The 21887-nt window shown below is 39.9% G+C and overlaps 1 protein-coding gene across 1 annotated transcript in view; it reads right to left on the reverse strand.

Annotated features, from left to right (window-relative positions):
• Positions 1 to 21887, reverse strand: part of LOC124270502 (gamma-aminobutyric acid type B receptor subunit 2-like) — a 164393-nt gene that overhangs the window by 34263 nt on the left and 108243 nt on the right. The window contains exons 4-8 of the mRNA XM_046705517.1: positions 14320 to 14502; positions 5063 to 5164; positions 4570 to 4635; positions 2365 to 2559; positions 1247 to 1456 (exon numbers count right to left, since the gene is read on the reverse strand). Of these exons, the coding sequence (XP_046561473.1) occupies positions 1247 to 1456; positions 2365 to 2559; positions 4570 to 4635; positions 5063 to 5164; positions 14320 to 14502 (756 nt within the window). The remainder of the gene's footprint in view (positions 1 to 1246; positions 1457 to 2364; positions 2560 to 4569; positions 4636 to 5062; positions 5165 to 14319; positions 14503 to 21887) is intronic.

Consider the following 21887-nt stretch of genomic DNA (forward strand, 5'->3'; position numbering starts at 1 on the left):
AGATATACAAGGAGGTGAGTATATCGTTGTGTGGATGTATCGCCATTTTACATAAACACTTTACCACAAATCTTACAGGAGAATATGTCAACAGTAACTCTCTTAAATGTCACAATATAGTTTACAATGGTTAAAAACAATTTTCCTCTGTAAGCCTACATTTCCTTTGTTCGAGCGTGATCAATAGTTCTACAATATCAATCTGCATCGCCGATCTTTACAATTTGACATCAACCTTGTGATAGCATTCTAAGCTAATGCTGAAAAAGTTCGATGACAATTATTCCTTTGACATTTCGACAAGTCTTGGATTATAAATCATCAAGCAGATTAAGCCATTCCTCCACTGTTGAAGCAACTCAAGGCTAGATTGCATATTACTTTATGTAACCAAAATCTATATCATCCCTGTGGCAAATATTAAAACAAACTGAAACTTTATAAATGATTACAAGAGAGAAAAAGAACGATTCCAATCTGATCTTCGGTAACAAAGTCTTACAGAAACGGATATTACAACAGAAGAAAAGGCAGCAAGGAGGAATCAGCGATGTTAGCCCGCCTTAAGTAATATCCTGGTTCATCAGATAGGAAGAGATTCATTGGATGAGATAAAATCTCTTCAAATCATTCAAAATTATTTATTTTTTATTTATAAAGCTTAAAAATATTTCTCTATTCGGCAATGGCAGCACATTTTCCATCACTTTGAGTAGTCCACCAGTGCCACGAGGGTTTAGTTCACCACGTTTGACGATGTGCAAGTGAAAACAGAGTATCCAGTTGATAATTATTATTAAGTCGGAAATATCCAAATCGGAAATGGAGACAGATCCAGGAGGATTATTACAGGTTAATAAGTTTGGATTTGATGAATTTGGTCCCAATACCAGGGTCTAAAACTATAATAACTTCATAAAATTGTATTTTGTCAGTTTCAGAAATAACAAAGTATTACAGAGGAAATCATGGACTTAACTGAATTTAATAGAATTCCACCAAGAAGAATCTCTCTGCGCTTTGAGCAACCACTTAGTGGTTGGATTAAGCGCTATATAAATTTTCAGTATTATTATTATCATCTCGCAGCTTGTCAGATTAGTAACCGACTCAGATTTATTAGGTACCTCCTCGGTATTCGTTACATCCAGAGTTGACTGTATTAATACAGTTGGGCAATTGAAATGATAAACCAAATAGCCCCTACTAATCATGAAGTATTATTCCAGACTCTAAACGACTGTACCGTCACTCCTAGGAAGTTCGTCTCATTGAGCACCTTGCCGACGTTGGGACCTCTGAAAGTGTCCTCCGAGATGAGGTCCGGATTGGTACCCGTCAGAAGAGTGTCAATGGCTTTGGCGATCACCCACACGCCGTCGTAGGCGTAGCCATGAAACTTGCTAAACTGGGTGCCGCTCCATTCTTTATAGAGGGCTTCGTAAGCTGATGGACGCTGGAAGGAATCGGTTAGCATCAGAACAAAGGAAGATTATCCATACTGTGTCGACATCACTAAAGAGTGAGTAAATTAAGTGAGAACCTTTGTGGCACTGTTTTGTATTAATAATATCACCATGGGTATCCTCAAAAAGACTATATGTATTGTGAATACACAATGCCATTTAGAAAGTGGTCAAATATAACATATGTTACATGCATGTATTCTTTAAATGTGGCCCTTATTCTTGGTGAATCAGAAACCCCAAGGCTATTCAGCGGACCTGTGTTTAGATAATGTTATAAGGAACTTTACATAAGCCTGAGCAATTTATTTAGATCTATTACAATCATGAACATATAACATTCGAATCTATTCTATGAACTCAAAGTGTAAGTGCAAGATTGATGTTACATAGTTAGGAAGAACGTTGTCTTTGTGCAATTGGAAGTCCACAGTGCCTTATACAGGCCGGTTATCACGGCGTGTCACTCGATGCAAGAGGAAAGTCAGCAAACAAAACTCAAGCTTCTGTCACTTTGGTGAATTATACGTGAATACAGCCAGGTTGGCTCTCAGCAATATTCCAGCTATATGGCGGCGCTCTGTAAATAATCGAGTCTGGACCACACAATCCAGTGATAAACATCACGAGCATCGATCTACGCACTTGGGATACGATGACACGTGTCAACCAAGTCAGCGAGCCTGTCCACCTGATCCCGTCAGTCGCCTCTTACGACAAGCATGGGTTACTGAAGATCATTTCTAACCCGAATGTTCACGAGTCATACGAGGCAGCACCAGTCATGCAAGGCAATATAACGTAAAATGCAACAAAAAATACTTTTGTCATATTCCGACTATCTAAGTCATAACTACATATTCAAACTTAATCTCAAGACGATTGGTTAAAAACTGACCAATCCTGAGACAGTTGTTTCGTTACTGCTGCTAAGCTCCAGGAGGTCCGTTGTTAGGCAGCCATACACCGTCTCATTCATCTCCGTCTTTGTACACGTGATCTTCGAGTCAGGTTTTTTCCACCATCCCGCATCCTCGTACTCCCCTACTATCATCCACTGATAGCGAGCGCCGTACATTTGTTTCTTGTGAGCCTGTCTTGAAGGATAGAATAGCACAGTGAGACCCCGAATTACCAAACAGTGAGACCCAGGTAGTCCAGACACTATGCTTTCCGGTCGCTTTCTGTTGGGAAAGTCTTTATTTATATTTTGCATTAAATTCCGAATAGATTCGTTAACTGCACTTTGCGTAACTGTACGTAGTTTCATTTTAATATCTATCAACGATTTATCAAACATGGAAATCATAATAAAAATCATCACAGATATCTATGATTCATATGAATCCATTTGTCTGATTAGAACTGTCCTCATCGACATCAGCTTTAAAATCAGTCAATTCAAGCATAATCAATTTCGATCGATGAGTTTCAATCTAAATAATGTCTTTGTTGAACCCGAGCACATAATAGATCCTGAACACAAATAAGTAATCTTTACAAGCAAACAGCAGCGTTGCCCAATTTATTAATGTTATTATCAATGGTCTCTCCTGCAGTTTAGAGATATAGTTCCCACGTGTTTCTCCAGCTGTCGGGATATCCAGTTCCCACGTTCACCCCGTGTCAGAGAGTGTAGCAGTGTTTGTAACGTCAATACGACGACTGCGACGCAAATAGTAACGTCACAGGCTCAGCCACAGTACACCTAGCCTAGTTGAGACACTACTCTTGTGTTTACACTAGACGACGGTTTAGTGGTGCCAGACAAATTCCCTGACCTAAATCAATGCAGGAATTATCCAAGAGATGGTGTTCAAACATCGCTAAGTTGTGCACACGTACCAGAAATGCAAAGTTGTAATAGCGTAATGAAAAAGGACTTGTCCGATGTCTTGAATAGTTGCCCAACAGCCAAACGTGGTATTGCTATATCCGGCTCAATTTCCTCTCCCGTTCACAATAAACTGCGCTTTCTTTCTTTGAGCTATTATTATCGTGAATTTCTTGTGCATTTGGTAATGATTTATTATCTATCTTTTCTTTGGCCAACTTTGCGCTGAACTTGACCTTACACCGCTGGCGCTAACGCCAAGCACGATAAACATGCCCATTTTTCGAAAACGTATGCATCACTAAAATGTTCACGTGATTCGTGACCTCATTATTGTGCAATACATGACTTAATGGATGAAAACGTCACGAAAATACGAAATCGTGTAATAACATTGTGTAATACCATGCCAGGTGAATATCCACAGGTTTGCAACAGCAATTACCTAAGGCTTCTTCGTAGGTCTCGGATATATGGTTTGAAGACTCTTATCCATAAGGGATTAGAATTGGTCCTCAGCAACCCATGCTTGCCGTAAGAGGCGACTAACGGGATCGGGTGGTCAGACTCGCTGACACATCAACTTGGATAGGGTGACATGCATCAACCAAGCCAGCGACCCTGACCACCCTTTTCCCATTAGTCGCCTATTACAAGCATGGGTTGATGAAGATCTTCACGAGTTATAAACAGTAACGGCTCAATAAGTTTTTATTCTATACGCAGGGAGAAAAAGTGTTCATGTTTGAGGTTTCACAACCATATACATATATTGCACAACTTTATACTACTTTGACAGGTGTAACATTTCTAGAGGAAACGTGATGTATGGTTCTAGCCTACTGAGCTATATATAACTGCACACCTCGTCTGTACACAAGGACAGTACTATTTCGCCGAATGAAACAGTCATAAAAATGTCTCATATCAACATTTACTGAACATTAAGAATGAATAAACACGATAAATCGGATCTCGCCCCAGTGTCTAGTATAATATGACGTTTATCTAAAGTCGTGTTTCTGTTTCACACGAGGAGACGTTTTACGTCCATTATTTCAAACAGCATCATAAATGAATTGGTTGCAGAACTCCCTGTCGTGAGGGTGAATTTTAATTATGTAAACAGCCAAGCAAAGCTTTCCACAAAGTAAACTCCTTAATATTCTATGACGTAAGACCAAGCATCCAAAGTGTCTCCTGCAGGAGAAGGCGTGTGAGTATAAAGCAGTGTGAGTATAAAGCAGTGTTCTTGGGCACAATACGTACGGCACAGAATACTCGTCTGGCGGTGCTTTCGTCAAAGTTCCCCAGTATTATCCGTATATCCTCCGCCTGCGAACATAGATAGACTATCAATTAATGCCTGTGCAGAAAAATGGATCCTAAAGTGTAATTTTACAAGTTATTTCCAACATCTACCCATGACAACTAGATAACGTCAAGACTGAAAAGGCGAACACAATCTTGGATCTTGGTTCCTGGACAATAACGTAACATTATCCTCGAAGGTAAAGCCTCTTTGAGTAACAAGATTTCAACGCATACACTGCAATATTTCCATTCCCAAACTAAAGTGGCTGCGTAATGGAGGACTAGGGACATCGAAATACTTGCATAGCATTTACCATGTCTGATAGAAGCTTGTGTATCTTCTTGACCATGATCTATGGTATCCTTTCTATAACACAGGCATTGTTATACATATTGGATGTTAAAACACCTATATTCCTTTAATTTTGCAAAATATTTATATACGCACTTTTAATTTTTCTAATGCTGCTTCCGGATCCACTGCAAAGCTCTGTTCCTGGTCTATCTTTATATTTGTCTTTCCCAGAAGTGACACCAAGCGGTTGTGTGCCTGTTGGCAAGACAAACAATGTTATTGTAGACGTGTATGAACTAATACAGATGTGTGTATGCATTTGTTCATATCGGAGGGTATACAGAAGTGAAAATAAAAATCGTTTGCGTATACATATGCGTTTAAACAAGTGTTCATATCGATTGAATAAAGTATACATATGTTTATAAGCAAATATTCACATCCATTGCATATATAAAAAAAAATATGCGTATAAACAAATGTTCTCATCGATTGCATATACATTGATCCAAATAAACGTTGATATCGATTGCGTATAATCATGATTATGAACAAATGCTCATATGGATTGCGTAGAATGTGTATGAAAAAGTGTTAATTCAATTGCATATAAATGCGCGTATAAACCAATGGTGTATACAACAACTTATAAACCAGTGTTGATATCAATGTTGTATACAACAGCTTATAAACCAGTGTTGATATCAATGGTGTATATAACAGCTTATAAGCCAGTGTTAATATCAATGGTACATATATACAACAGTTTATAAACCAGTGTTGATATCGATCGTGTATACAACAGTTTATAAACCAGTGTTGATATCGATCGTGTATACAACAGTTTATAAACCAATGTTGATATCGACCGTGTATTTAACCGCTTATAAACAAGTGTTGATATCAATGGTACATATATACAACAGCTTATAAACCAGTGTTGATATCGATGGTGTATACAACAGTTTATAAACCAGTGTTGATACCAATGATGTATACAACAGTTTATAAACCAGTGTTGATATACGATGGCTTATAAACCAGTGTTGATATCAGTGTATATGGTGTTGATACAACAGTTATATAAACAGTTTATAAACCAGTGTTGATATATCGATACAACCAGTTTATAAACCAGTGTTGATATCGATGGTGTATACAACAGTTTATAAACCAGTGTTGATATCGATCGTGTATACAACAGTTTATAAACCAATGTTGATATCAATGTTGTATACAACAGTTTATAAACCAGTGTTGATATCTATGGCGAATATAACAGTTTATAAACCAGTGTTGATATCAATGGCGTATACAACAGCTTATAAACCAGTGTTGATATCGATCGTGTATACAACAGCTTATAAGCCAGTGTTGATATCAATGGTACATATATACAACAGTTTATAAACCAGTGTTGATATCGATGGTGTATATAACATCTTATAAGCCAGTGTTGATACCAATGGTGTATATAACAGCTTATAAGCCAGTGTTGATATCAATGGTACATATATACAACAGTTTATAAACCAGTGTTGATATCTATGGCGCATACAACAGCTAATAAACCAGTGTTGATATCAATGGTGTATATAACAGCTTATAGGCCAGTGTGGATATCAATGGTACATATATACAACAGTTTATAAACCAGTGTTGATATCTATGGCGTATACAACAGCTCATAAACTAGTGTTGATATCGACCGTGTATTCAACAGCTTATAAACAAGTGTTGATATCAATGGTACATATATACAACAGTTTATAAACCAGTGTTGATATCGATGGTGTATACAACAGTTTATAAACCAGTGTTGATATCGATGGTGTATACAACAGTTTATAAACCAGTGTTGATATCGATGGTGTATACAACAGTTTATAAACCAGTGTTGATATCAATGTTGCTTACAACAGTTTATAAACCAGTGTTGATATCTATGGCGAATATAACAGTTTATAAGCCAGTGTCGTTATCAAGGGTACATATATACAACAGTTTATAAACCAGTGTTGATATCTATGGCGTATACAACACCTTATAAACCAGTGTTGATATCGATCGTGTATACAACAGCTTATAAACCTCGAGGTTGATTCATGTAGGCTTGTATACATAAATGTTCATATCGATTACGAATACGGATATGTAGGAACAATTATTCACATCGAAAGTGTATACAGAAATGTATAAACATGTGTTCACATCTATACGAGGCGTTCGTGAAAATAGGTTCATATTGATGGTGTATATACATCTGTTCACAATTTTACATATCGATTGTGAATAGAGACAACACACCACTCATTGTTTATGTGAATGATGTATACAGACCTGTATAAAATAGTGTTCATATCGACAGATGGTGTATGTATATATGTATACATGTGTGCACGCTGATGGGAGAATACAACGGCCGTATTATTGTCTTCATCTAACGCGCATAGCTACGTGTAATACCTGTTGATGTATCCTTATTCTTATAATGCTTATTGACGTCTATACAGTATTATGCACAGGTTTGTGTACATCCATATCGTGAGAAACGCAAACAGTCGCGTAATGGTTAATGATCACAAAGAAAAACATGTTGTAAGGCTTCATTGCTGCAAGCTGGATTCTATACTACCCATCAAAAGTTAAAGCACTCACTATATGTTATGTATATATATATGTGGTTACATCGAAGATGAATTTCTCCATTAACTTGGGGGAACCAACTGCAAACCTTATGCAGATGAATTGCATGAGGATCATACATCAAATTGCTGAAAAGCCTGTGCAAATATCGTGCATGTGAACAGCTGCGTGTTGGTGTAAAGTTTTGTTAAGAATTCGCCAATTTTCACTGAGTTTCACCATTTATTGAACCCATGACAATACTCTTTTCAACGTTACGAATTTGTTTTACAATACATCAGTTCATGTGTAAACAGTACCTTTAAACAGCATGGAATATTTTGCAAAATCTAGTTCAGGACAGTTGACTGAAGTAAGTGGCTACATTTACACTAGTGAGTCTAAACTGTTGATGGGTAGTATAGTATATGATAAATATATGTGATAAGGAAAAAGGTCACACAAAACAGGTGTGTGTCTGTCCTGTATTATTTTTCCCAAACACAAAACACAACACCTGATGAGTAATGTCCGCATGTGTTTAGATAATAGACCATGCTAATGCGTTTCTGTTTGATCTAAAACAAGTTTGAGAAAAAGCAGCAACCTGACTCCGTAAATATGTAGAAATATGCCTGTCAGACCGCCTTAAGTATAATGTAAAGATTAACAACGCACTGACAATGCAAAATGTCTCGTAATCAGATGATCAATCATTTTCCATATAAATATGCATGCACATGTATATAATTATTCAAGGCATCTTGATCTGGTATTTTCAATGGTTGCCGTCAGTCAGGAACAAGGCCTTAAATACGACAAACTACCAAAGTACATTGTTTGCAAGGAAATAAACCGACGTCTTAGTACACATGCCTATTATATGTGAAAGGCGCACCTATCAAAGACGGTGCTGTTTCATGTATCTGTCGGCATTAACGATCTAGTTCAGGTCCGCGTGAGTGCATACAAATATTACGTGTAACATACGTACTTAAGTTCGTTTTGGGAACCTCGAGTGGGATAAAATATGGTAACGCTGCCCTCGATTCCGTTAAGTATTTAGAACGAGGAGTATTTACAGAAGCCTTGACTTTAATTGTGACGTTGTTTGATGTGCGTGTAGGATGGTTGTTACAAACAATACCATCTCGTGGTGGGACCAGTATTGATTAAAGAAATAAGGAGGTAATTGAAGTTCGGGATACGAGAGTATAATGCGATTACCGCTCCCAATTACGTCACGTCCGAAAGCGCGGACGTGAGAGAAGACGGCCTTCATTAATACAGTTTTCGCAACATGTAAGAGGGGTGGTAATTTCAATATCGCACTTCCTTTTAATAAATATGAAAGGATCTCTTCACCGATCGATATAATGTTTTTGTCCTAATTTTCAGCCCTAGTGCGTTAATATCTTCTAGCAATGACCCTGATTAAGAAGGTTACCGGAAATAAATGGCAATGCTATATACGGCCTTTTGATAACACTAAATATAATTCCATGTATTAAAATGAAATATGACGCAAAGAGGCTGCTGATGTAATTCATTAGTTAAGTAATGCATGATGGACTTTAGTCACATCATGACCATATACGGGGACATCAAACTGATTGTTTGGCAATGTATTTTTTCAACAAACTTTGAATATACATCTTTGTAATTATATAGTACCGTGACATACCCCTTGGAACAGTTTTTTTTCACATTTGGCACATTCTCCTCATATTTCAAACACTTAAGGCTATTGAATCGCAGAACATTGCCACCATATGTGTAACACTCCTTGCTATTTCTTCAAATGACTAATCGTTTGATGAAATTAGTACCTCGACACACCACCTGCGGGCCCATCTGCTCGGAATCTGGGTCGATATGTGTATTTCCGGCGGAATATCGAGAAGGTATATTAGTCCATGTTGTGTAAAGAGAGGACTACCTCTTCCGGCTGTTCTCCCATTACGCGGTGTTACTCGGCAGACATAACCGGATGTAACTTCTCAAGTGTGAAGCAAGTAGCACGAAGATGACAGTCCCGGTGGGCAACTGTCAGAAACTCCCCGATCTTACACAGCCGATCAGAAACCCGGCCGCCAGAAAAGCATAACGAAGACCTGATAATGCACTTAACTTCATTCGACTTGGGAATGAATGGGGAAAAAGCGAGATGAAAACAGAATGAGATTCGCTAGTTACACACATGAAACAATGCCAACAGGAATGCTTAGAATGATGCTTATTTTAGTGAAGAGGGACTTCACCGTGAGTTCCAGCTAATTCCAGAGGGGGTAACCATATGTAGGATTCACACGTCGTATCCACGCTGAGAATCGAACCTGGCTGTGGCATGAGATCAAACACAAGGCTACCTAACTACCTCTTGCAGAAAAGAGCATGAAGTCACAGCTGAACATATCACATTGACAAATACACACAGACACATGTTGAGCAGATAGTTAGTGGGACATGAAACTGCTCATTAGTTAGTAGAAGTAGTATACAGGTGTTGAGAGTCAGAGAGAAAAAGAGTCAGAGACAAAGTTATTGAGACAGAAATCCATAAGCAGATGTATATAGAACCAGAAGGATTGAGACAGAAGGAGAGTTAGAGAGAGACGTGTTTGAGACAGAAAGACTACAGAGAGACCGAAGAATCGAGGCAGATTGACAGTCGGGGAGACAGAAGGGTTTGTGACAAAAAAGACTACAGTCAGAGGTCGTGAGGTGAAATTGGGTTTAACGTCGTGCTTGAGAATATTTCGCTCATATGACGACGTGCACGTGTGTGTATGTGTATGTGAGGCTGCTTGTATAGCTAGTTTTATAGTGCTAGCCCACTGAGATACCATGCCGCAGTGAAGCATGAATAACCCACTCAGACACATTATACTGACTCCGAGCCGACCAGTCCTTGATGTACCCACTAATGCCGAGCGTCAGGCAGGGACCAACAAGTACCATATTTTAACGTCTTTTGGTGTGACGCGGCCGGGGATCGAATCCGCACTACAGTCAGAGAGACAGAGAAGGATCGAGACAGAATGACAGAGTTAGAGAGACAGAAGGTTAAGGACAAGGTCAGAGAAACGGGGGGGGGGGGGGAATGAAAGACAGAATCAGAGACGCAGAGTTTGACAGAGAAGCAATGTTAATGCTACAGAGAGACAGAGACAGTTGAGACACTTGGCGATGTCGGTGTGACCTAGGAGGATGAGTGTTAAATAGCATCCGCTAGATCCGCCTGCCACATGAGATGGAGAGTAGTGCGCTCTGTAATGCTGAGGTGGCATTTTTCATTTTACTTTTTTTCATAATCAACATCCCATACTTCAACCGTAATTTCATTTCGCCGAGATGCAGCCCAGCTGTTATTAAATTATTAAAACAAATGTAAAAAACTGCTCTATCTTTCTGTCATGTAAACGACTTGTGATATTGTCAATGCTATTTTGATTGCTTCATGCTGAGGGTGAAGGCTTAAAATGGGATTCGTTGCAATGTTATATCACTTTTTTCTAAGCATAACTTTTCTCGTTCATCACATCCGTTACGATTGTTTAAATACTGCAAGAGGAAGATCAGCTTACACACGAAATACTAACATGTCTTGTGACGTCAGGACAACTCTGGTCGCATGAAATAATTGACTAACAAAGGAAAGTTCGGGACAAATCTTGTGTTCCCGTTCAGTTTATGCCTGCTTGTGAAAGACCTATTGCTTTCTAAATGGAACATTTCCATATAGTCAGACACTAGGAAATGCACTATTAGAACGTACCTGACCCTTCGGAATTCATCAATTAGCTGTTGTGTGACATAGCATACACAGGCGCTGAGATATTAAGATCAGGAATAAGTGCGTAGACGTCAGCTCAGTACCGCAAGGTATGGATGTAATAAAAAACAATATGGTAGTACGTGAATACGAGATTGCTTGTTGAGAAGCAAAATAAGCCGAACTAATAATACGAGTCAGTAAAACAACACAATGTTTTGTTGATCAGTGAAAATAAGCCAGGTTATTGACGTCAGTCAGGAAAACAATCCGTTTTGTATCGCAGTGACTGATAGTATCGCATTTCGGAACGGGATCCTTTCTAGTTCGAATATAACAAGCAACGTTATTTTCTTTTCTGATCTTGATGAACTACAATTGAAAGCGGCATAAAACTAACTGCATTCACTCATTGATTTTGGCTTCAAAGACTTCACGTCATGCTCGAGCATTAAATTTTGTTTTTGCAATGATGCAACAAAAGTGTATAATTTTGCAATCTGACTTCCTCGAAAAGGCACAATAAAATAATTTTATCACACTATGAAGTTGGCCTTCTCACTGCAGTGGTAGAGAGAGTGGTACTGTAGTAAGAAATCCCGGAACAGACCCTCCAAACAACCACTAGTTACGACCGTAAGATCACCTCTGGTACTGAAAAATGCTATCTATTCATGTTTTGGAAGACACTTAGACGTTGGCAGAACATAAAGACATGAACTTTTATGGATAACAACTTCTTTATTGTGAAGACATTTCAGGACCACTTCTTGCTAGTTCATCATGCACCTGATCACATCGCAGGGGCAAAAAGTAGCCCTGAAATGTCGTTACAAACAGTAAAGGATGTCTTGTCCATAAAGTGTTTCATGTCTTCAGGTCATTTATTCTCAACTTCGACACTGAAAGGAAATTACACAATGTTACAGAGGCAGCCATAAATGTCGAGACGAATATCTCAAGGATCAATCAAACTTCATCATCTGGAGTTGAAAGCTCGGTGTCTAGCCGAACGGCCACCCGTGGCTGTATATGCCACATTTGCAATGCAAGTCGGCTGCAGTCTGTTCTGTTCATTGTGGGTTAATTTTTCATCTGGTTGAGGTCGTGTAAGGAGAAGCCCGAACAAGAAATCTCGATGTTGTGCACAACATAGCAGATTTGGCCAGTCATGGTTTTAGAAAAGGGTACATGTAGCTTTCACTCGAGCAAATGAGCTGTACACCATAATTAATTAACTTGTACATCAAAGGTGATGCGATCCTTCATCTCGTTGATAGATTTATGCCAGTGCCAGACACAATGGTTACAGTTCTGTTCTTATGGATGACTACAAAACATCATACCAGAAAATTCACTGGGAATATTGTTCCCCGACGAACAACGTTGCAGGATAACACGTTGCCGTTGGAGTATCACGAGTATCAAAGAAATTGGAAGGTACAAGTTCAACTTGTAGAATACATATAGAGCATAATGTACAAGTAACACTCCTTTCCTTAAACTTAAGTATTTCAAACCTGCCTGGGAGGGAAGGAACGTTTAAGAGAACCAGAACCTACTGCTACGTTGCACCACGCAGTTCGCCTGTGCACATTGGAGAGGGTCATTCTTGATTTTGGCACGTAAGTGAATAGTGGTCAAATCTCTCTGGGAAATCGGAAATGTCGATTGTCATCATCCACAGTAACACGTGAACCTTCAAATGCTGCTTGAATGCAGTTGCTGTATTTATGATCAGATTGATAGTGTATACAACGGGGTGCACGCTAATGGCATGATAGTGTATACAACGGGGTGCACGCTAATGGCATGATAGTGTATACAACGGGGTGCACGCTAATGGCATGCTCCGAACTGATATAACTCAGTGAAAGGTAGACGGCATCTTCGCTGTGACTAAGTCCGTGATTTGTGGACTTGGGAACAGGTTTCTGCATGTACAGAATTTCAAAATCATCTGCCGAGTACAGGGGGCCCCAGGTCTAAAGCACATGTCTAGGATTGACTCGACTGACTCGATCCAGCAGAAGTCAACAAAGTGATCCCCAGCGAGTGACGAAATCGCGATTCACCTACACCAGGGTACTGGAATTCAGACGGATTTAGGATTCGTGTGCATGCCACTATTCCACATACTCGCCGAAACATATATAATTACAAACCGTTAACAAACCCACACATTCCAGTAGGACTCCAATGGTTTTGTAAAGCGTAGAAACTGGGCGAATCGCCGACCTCACCGTCTAATGCTTTCCGATGAGTCCAGGTTCAAGTTTGGACTTTCTGGATAGGCCTGGGCGTGTCTGGAGGCGTCCATTCGAACGTCGTGCAGACGGCAACGTAAGGCAATATGGCAGATTAAGAAGTGAGCCTGAAATGCATCGGGTCTGGATAATGCCTGCACCCATCATGCATGTATCGTAACCACCTCCAGTAGACAACGTCTACACTACACCAAGATAGCTGAACTGGAGCAAGCGCTGCAAGAAGAGTGGAGAAGATTCGGACCATGCCACGCCACTTAAACGATGCTTGTTTGTGGTGAGGACATTGACCTCAAACGTCTACGTGTCAACTGCACAAGGCTGTCGTGGTTGGTTGTTTTCACCTTTACATACCACCACCAGCTTGTCCTGTTGGTTGACATGTGCCACCTGGTCCTATTCTCGTGTCCATCTGTTACCGTCACCAGATATCACTATGTATTTCTGTAATCATATTTTATTTTCGAATAACCCCTGTACTTGGAGGGTATATATATTCACATGTGTTGAAAAAAGGATTCTATGGACCAATTCTTGAATGGAACCAAACAGATTTCTGCTACCTCATGACACCTACATGTAGACTGGGTTGGGCTGGGTATAGGTTTAAAGCCATACCTGGATATAATACACCAATTTGATGACTCGCACAGTATTTATGCTGGCAGGTCATCAGTTACAGACACTATCTCGTAAGGCATTTAAAACGTCGCAGAGAGGCATCATTAAAAACTTAGACTCACGTAATTGTACTTGGTTGACCCTTTGGGATCAAACTGGAAAAGCGTCCCCACACGTGTCCAGTTGAAGTTCCTTAAGAGCGCCAGTCTCGCTGGGTTGAAGTCAGAGTCACTCGGCACCGTCCTGAAGAAGAATGGGTATTTATCCCTCTCTGACAGCAGCGGGTTCGTATCGGCGTAGGAGAGCTGAAGGAAAATAAACAGCATTAGACTCTGGGAATCATCTAGAGTGAGTGATATAACTGTTAACACTTTGTGCAGTGTTGCAGTTAAAGCACGATGTGACTTGTTAAATACGGGATTTATTCCCCATTGAAACCATTATTGGCGTTTAACAACGAATGAGGAACTTGCAAATTCAAACTGTTAATTAAACTCATGATCAGCGGATCCCGACACAACTAAGGGGGGTAATTCAAAACAATTTTGGTGTAGATTTCTCGGCACCTGCCTCTATAAAATGACATGATATGTGTGATGCACGTGCTGTACCCTCGGTTTCATATTATCTGCATATTATAAAACTCCTTAAGTGGTTTGTTATTATGCTTCATTCATTATGCGTAATTCAAACGTGTTCACATTACAGTGTCAATAGAAGGATACACTTAACAGACTTGTTAATTTATTGATGACCTAGAAGATTTCTTTAAAAGAAATGCGTAACACCCTCATTGGTGCTATTCAAGAATTAAAGTCTTAAATTCTTTGCCAGAGTTGCCAGTACACGTTGGAAAATAGCTACAAAGGCCCCATTACCAGTTACAGTATCGACATGAACTTGGAATGAATACCGTGTACCTTTATCGTCGGAAGTAAAACAATTAGATACGACAGTATTGTCATCATAATAACTACTGCAATCAATATACATTGAAAGAATGATAAATAACTGAAACGTAGCCTCATTGGTCACGAGGCATTACCCCGAAACTAGTCGACCGGAAGGTATGACACGCCACACGTTTGGTGAATATGATTCCCTCACAGTCATCTGAAGAGAAAGCGCCAAATCTAACACAGATCACGCTGCCTGCTTGTCCACAGATGTTATTGGTGTCCACACAGATGTGTATTACTGACCCACAGAACCAGTCTTATGACTCCCGTGAGACCTTTCAACGGAAGTAATTTAAGATAAAAGCTGCAAAACATAATTACTGACTACTGTTGAAGCCGAGCCCAATGTTCTAAACAGATAACGTAGTGCCGGCCACCCATGGGACTCCGTGGCACATAAGCTTATTCGGGAACGTTTAAGTAATCCCCCATAAAAACACTGATATATGCAATTTCCCCATGTCCCATGGGACGTTGTCAATGTGTAGACCAATGTATTTTTGTTTCAAGCCAGTAAGGAATGTCTTTCATGTAGAATCGAGGTCAACACATGTACACACGGTCTATTCATGTCATGCTGATTCTTCGACCCTCGTGGCATGGCGTCGAATCACATGAGTATGTATCGTGTTGAGATAAGTTTCACGTATACAGTTTTTCAAGGTTCCAATTACATGGTGTTTATCCGATAATGATGTTTGGGTAATAGATCTTATAACAATCTGGAGGACATTTCACGGCCGTATTGGCATGGGATTACATTAAAACTAGAAGAAAACAGCATAATGGCTTAAACATATAAGTTACACAGAACCACTAGGTACTGTAGCTCACCTAATCATTCGTAGTGTGTACCCGTGAAGATCCTGGTCAGAATTGGTCTTCTGTAACCCATGCTTGTCGTAAGAGACGACTAACGGGATCGGGTGGTCAGTCTCGCTGACTTGGTTGACACATGTCATTGTATCCCAATTGCGTAGAACGATGCTTATGATGTTGATCACTGGATTGTCTGGTCCAGACTCGATTATTTACAGACCGCAGACATATAGCTGGAATATTGCTAAGTGCGGCTTAAAATTAAACTCACTCACTATTCGGTTGTGACAGATCATAAGTACCGATCATATGTTATTTTGTCGCCACTTTGGGTCTTGGGGAATATTGGAGTAGAATAGGAATTCTGTAAGCTGTACTTTATCGAAGACAATATGTGTCCTACCCTATGTGATTATGCAGATAGTTCATATAATGAACTACTGATCTTCTTTAAAGAACTCGGTATTGAGCACTTTGACTTAACTTTGGGCATAGCATGGACTACGGTGTACAATACATTTGCATGCCATTATGACATAGTTGATCACCGCGTATAGATCTATATCAATACCCATATTCATCGTGCAATGTTTACTCGATTATTTACAGACCGTCATATTGCTGGAAGGTTGTTGAGAGCAACAACAAAATGGCGGACATCTATCCTCCAAACTTATTCAAAACAATTAAGCAAGTCTGCGCAAGTCTGCAAGTACGTTGTTTTGCAAAGTTCTTTTTGTATTACAGTTACATGTGGATGGCAATTATTTAGTTTTGACTTAACGGTCACTCCACCAATCGGATACTTATGAATTAGCTGACACTCTACAATTCAAAATTCGAAATACTCCCTCCGCAAAACCTTAGAGAGCGACATGGAAACAACATTTCAAGACTTTCTGCCCCAGAACCCCCACCCTCCCCCACTCTCCCTCTATAAGTACCTCTATATGTTACACGGCATTCTTATCAATATTTGAACGTGATGCCATTAGGAGCACATCGTATATCTGGGACGTCAAGAACTACTTTAAACTGTAAACATTGCTGCGGTCACAAAACACCCGACGAAACATAGTTGTAAACATATTCCTCGCCAGAAATCTGTTGAAGACAATGTTTCTCTGGTGGGTGTTACAAACACCTTCTGCTTGTAATATGATTATTTTTGCATGTCCGATCGCGAATTCAGTGTTTTCAACAGCTTTGAGACGCATATCAACCGGGAAGTACAGTTATCAATGGTTTTCATCACCTCATCCGCAGGATTGAAGAAGCAGACTTGATCCTACTTTGAAGCACTTATATCTGTGATAAGAAACAAATAAAATGCGCAATGACGGGCCACAAGTTCTGACCCGCCTTGTTGTGATGAACAGCAGTTGGTTGCTCATAGCATCCGCCATTGTTTTCTCAGGTTTATATTCGTCAAAGGTGCCGTATTGTGACCTCCGCGCAAAACATAATTAATGCCACTTGGTATTAAATAATCAAGATTATTTGTCTTGAATTGCAATGTAGCGCAGTAGTATAAAAACGCCCGAGTTCACAATTTATGAAGACAAAACACGCATGTGTGTTACCCTTTTAGATTCGCTCTTGAGAGCTGTGATAATCAACGCTAATAGGCAGCAATAACATAGATTGATTTCCAGCCAGTTAAATACACTCTGTCCATTTGTATCGCTTTAACTTCACCCCATTGATGCTTTAGATTTAAATGGCTCCTCTCTCTTTGATGGATTCGGCATTCCGATTAAAATGTTGATGTTTCTTCCACATGCCACAATAACATCGTTGACCATAACAAACTCATGCTCGGGGCTATTCTTCAGGGAAATTATGTCAACGTTAGAATGTTAGGCGTTGCCAGAAAATCTGAACCATTAAAGTTTTCAATGAATAGTGATAGAGCTCTGTCACAATAAAGTGATGGCCTTCATCCCAAGAGAGAGGTTATCAGCTGTAGCTGAGCGCTGAAATGCCACATTCACTCGGCTACAAAAGCGATCCTTCCCCCAAAGTCTGTTGTAGTTATTTTCAGGAAGTGCTGCTTTTGGCATGCTTTGTGCTCTTGATTCCATGTTCTATCTACACATCCCAAAGCGGTTGGCGACAGGGAATCGACGTCAAGTCTGATGGCGATAAGCCTTAACCAAACCTCTCTAACACAGACGGTGAAATGAGATGTGTTATCATAACAGTGATTCCATCACGTGCACTGTAATACGTCTACCACGCGGCCACGGTATTGGATACACACACAATACCACACAAAGGATAGTGTCGCAAACCAGATTTATTGGCGCGTGTTGTAAGTGTAAATGCACTACAAGAAAGCTATGTATACAAGCGCAGCGTTCCCGACCTAAGTGATAGGGGGCACGCAAAGTGATAATTCACTTGCCGGTGGGCTCTGAGTCGTCACTGACTCATAACGGGTTTGCTAATTGGCGGCTGTCTGCCTGGGCCTCACCTCCTACCAGGGAGTCTTCGCAAACAAGTCCTATTGAATCAAGCCCCCATTGGACGCACTCTCCTAGACGGTCAGTGTTTTCCATTCCGGTATGGACCACGGTATAACCTTATACGACGGTGGCTTAATTCGGTGCGACAAGCCACCTGGCCGTACTCTGGAAGGGAACGCTATATAATGACCCAGACTCACATAGATCAAGAATACAAGATGATCTTTGATGGGCTCGACAGAGCCGCAAATTATTATTAGATAGCTGTTAGACGAGCGGTAGAAATCTTATTTCGGGTTTGCCTATCCTGTCATGGCGTGTCTATGACCGGTGCGTTACACTGGTATGCGCTGACCCTGTGGCAACTGTCATTGTCATGCTAAAAGCAAGACGGCGACCAGACAATTCATTTGTAACTTACTGCCATCGGATGTGGCCTGGGGTAGACACAGTTATCAGTAGTAAATTACATGAACATGGAATAAGCTATTCAGGATTGAAAATATTACAACAGTTGGTACTGCTGTCAGTTGAAAAAGCAAACCTCGACTTCAAGGAGGGAAATGAGGTTGATAGTATTAAGACGTATACCACCCGATATCAGGCTAAATTCCACAACGGCTAAAGTTTGGTTCAGAGAAATGAAACAGGAATCAGCACAAGCAACTGAAACAGGAATCGGTTGCTCCTTGGCATGTCATCATTGCTGGCAATGCTTTTCTACTCAAGTACAGACCAACTGCTATATATAAAGGCTTTACACAATTACAACATGCTCTTTCTGGGCAATAGTTTAAGGCGTTTGTGATTTAACATGTCAGTGTAAAAGAATACTGACATTAATCAGAAACAGATTCTTTTGGGTGTAAAGGGAAACACAGCTGTGAATGTTTTATGAATGAATCACTGAAAATTAGTGATGGCACCAGGTGTTCGCGAAAACGTTGCTTCAAAGGTATTTTCTGGTATCGGCCCCTGAACACAGTACACAGTAATGGAACATGTGACTGGCACATATTTCCAGAAACATGCATGAGAAGACTTGCTCTCGGTCAAGAGACTCCCGATTTCCGAATACGCTAAAATCGTATGACATTACTTATGCTTACAACTCGGAGAACACGGCTCACTGGTGTAGAAGAGTATATCAAATATTCAAGTTTATGTCAAACAAAAAAACAATGGTCGGGAAAAGTTGAGCTTCCAGGACTTTAACCACGGTACAATTACCTTTCTCTTCCAGAAGTCGCTCGGTCATCAAGGGTTTTCATTATTTGCGTCGACATCAATTTTGAATAGAAAAACATATTGGATTAGGATGGAAAGGTGTTGAAAAGATGGGCCAATCAATCGAACAGTATCTTAGGGACATGTGGTAATTTCCCTTCGGGTTCGAGCCTCTGCCATGTGAATATTTAACAAGGTAGCCGCAAGGTCCGTTTCTCTGCAGTCCAATCTGACGGGCGAGGCAATACGCCTACAGCCTCATGCGTACAGGGTACACAGGAAGTCAGCCACTGATGGCAGAGTCAGCCTCACAGATACAACATGTGTTAGAGGTGGTAATACAGAAACGAATAGATGAGTTAGCATGGAACTTCAACATAATGTCCTTCGAAGAATTTTTAAATTCAATAATATGGGTATTAAATGGAACCACATGGCCTCTTGGCTAGATAGCTCCTTCACCAAAATGACTGTCTTTGGAAACTTCTTGTAATAAAGGAATATTACTGAGCACCATCATGCTGTTAGGTTCCGTGTGGGCGTTTCGTCATGCCCTTATTGGAATACATTGCCACTGACTGGTACCATGACATTTCAGGTGTCTATTAACGTTTTAAAAATGCACAAAGCTATATTTTACGTCATAATTGTAAAAAATGAAAGGAAAAACGACTGAAGCCTTATTTCGAAAGTAAACTTGTCATTTTAAATCTGAAACACTGATTCTTTTAACATGGCTCATGGAATCATACAAACCAAAAAATAAATAACATGTATGAAAAAAGCTTCACACATTATGTTCAAGTGAAATCCCTGAGGAGTGAGAAGACTGTGAACTAATAGTGAACAGAAGAGGTATGTAAACAAGAACGAGAGGAAGTGAATAAACTTGTAAAGCTGTCAGAGTAAGGAGGATGAGGAAAGTTTAATATTTTTGTAACAAGGGTGATTAAGTTAGAGGGAATTAAAACACCTTTTAACAAAACGCAGTAACAAGATACGTTGTGAAGTGATCGAACTGCAGTTAAATTAGAGATACCTTCTGTCATTGCTTAACTTAAGAGATAGATGAACTTTTCACTTTAAGTTTTGAAAGTTTTATGTCAAGCGATAAATGTATATTTAATGTAATGAAGAGTGGAAAGTGTCTTGGCTTGAAGGTGTATTCAAGGGCTGAGTGCACAGCAGCAAATGGCGTGATTCAATTCAATAAAACGGCTTATTCTTCTTGCTCACAAGCACACCATGAGTAAATATTTTATTGCGAACAGAAGGAATTTATCGCCTCATGGTGAGAACATCAAAGAAGGGAATATTGGTATCTATTCAGTCTCCCGGTAACATTCAGTGAGCGAAAACTTTGATAGGTCAACAATGGCTCAACTAAACCCTGGCGGTCATACATGTAGAATGAAGCTTAAAAGACAAGCCAATGGTTAATAGTAGGAACATATATTTGCTCGGGTTCGATTCTACACTACAGCACTTTCATCGTGACCTTGCTTGACCACAGACACGAGACGTATTAGTGTAAAACGTTGATTACGAAAAACATGACAAGCCTACAGGAAATAGGCCAATACATATATAGTACGTCACGCCAGTGCATATTAACCGTATGTGTTGAAAGAGAAGACGTAATGGTAGGAGAAAAACAATGAGTTCAATACATAATGTCTAAATGCACTATAGTCTAGTATAGAGTTCTATATTTTTATATACCCTTTTCACTGACTGTTTTAATCTAACTATAACGTCACGATTGAAACTTATGCATTGAGAGATACGTGGGCTTGCCGTATTGCACGGCTGAATTGCTAAAATATCATAAGATTAAGTCGGTATGTAATAATCCTATATGTATAACAAATATCCGGGTTAGAATTCATCTTCAGTAACCCATGCTTGTCGTAAGAGACGACTAACGGGAACGGGTGGTCAGGCTCGCTGACTTGGTTGACACATGTCATCGTATCCCAATTGCGTAGATCGATGCTCATGATGTTGATCACTGGATTGTCTGGTCCAGACTCGATTATTTACAGAGCGCCGCCAAATAACTAGCTTATTGCCGAATGCGGCGTAAAACAGCCAAAGTTTCAATTGCAGGTCCAACAGTCAGTCAGTCGAAAACAGCTTGAGAATATCCCAGCTTATAACAAATCGTCGACCAGCAGTACAAAGTCAGTCAACAGCAGCACATGGTGGCAGTCGAGT

Source organism: Haliotis rubra, unplaced genomic scaffold, assembly GCF_003918875.1.
Source record: "Haliotis rubra isolate DU_JTF1 unplaced genomic scaffold, ASM391887v1 Scf152, whole genome shotgun sequence".
Classification (NCBI taxonomy): Eukaryota; Metazoa; Mollusca; class Gastropoda; order Lepetellida; family Haliotidae; genus Haliotis; species Haliotis rubra.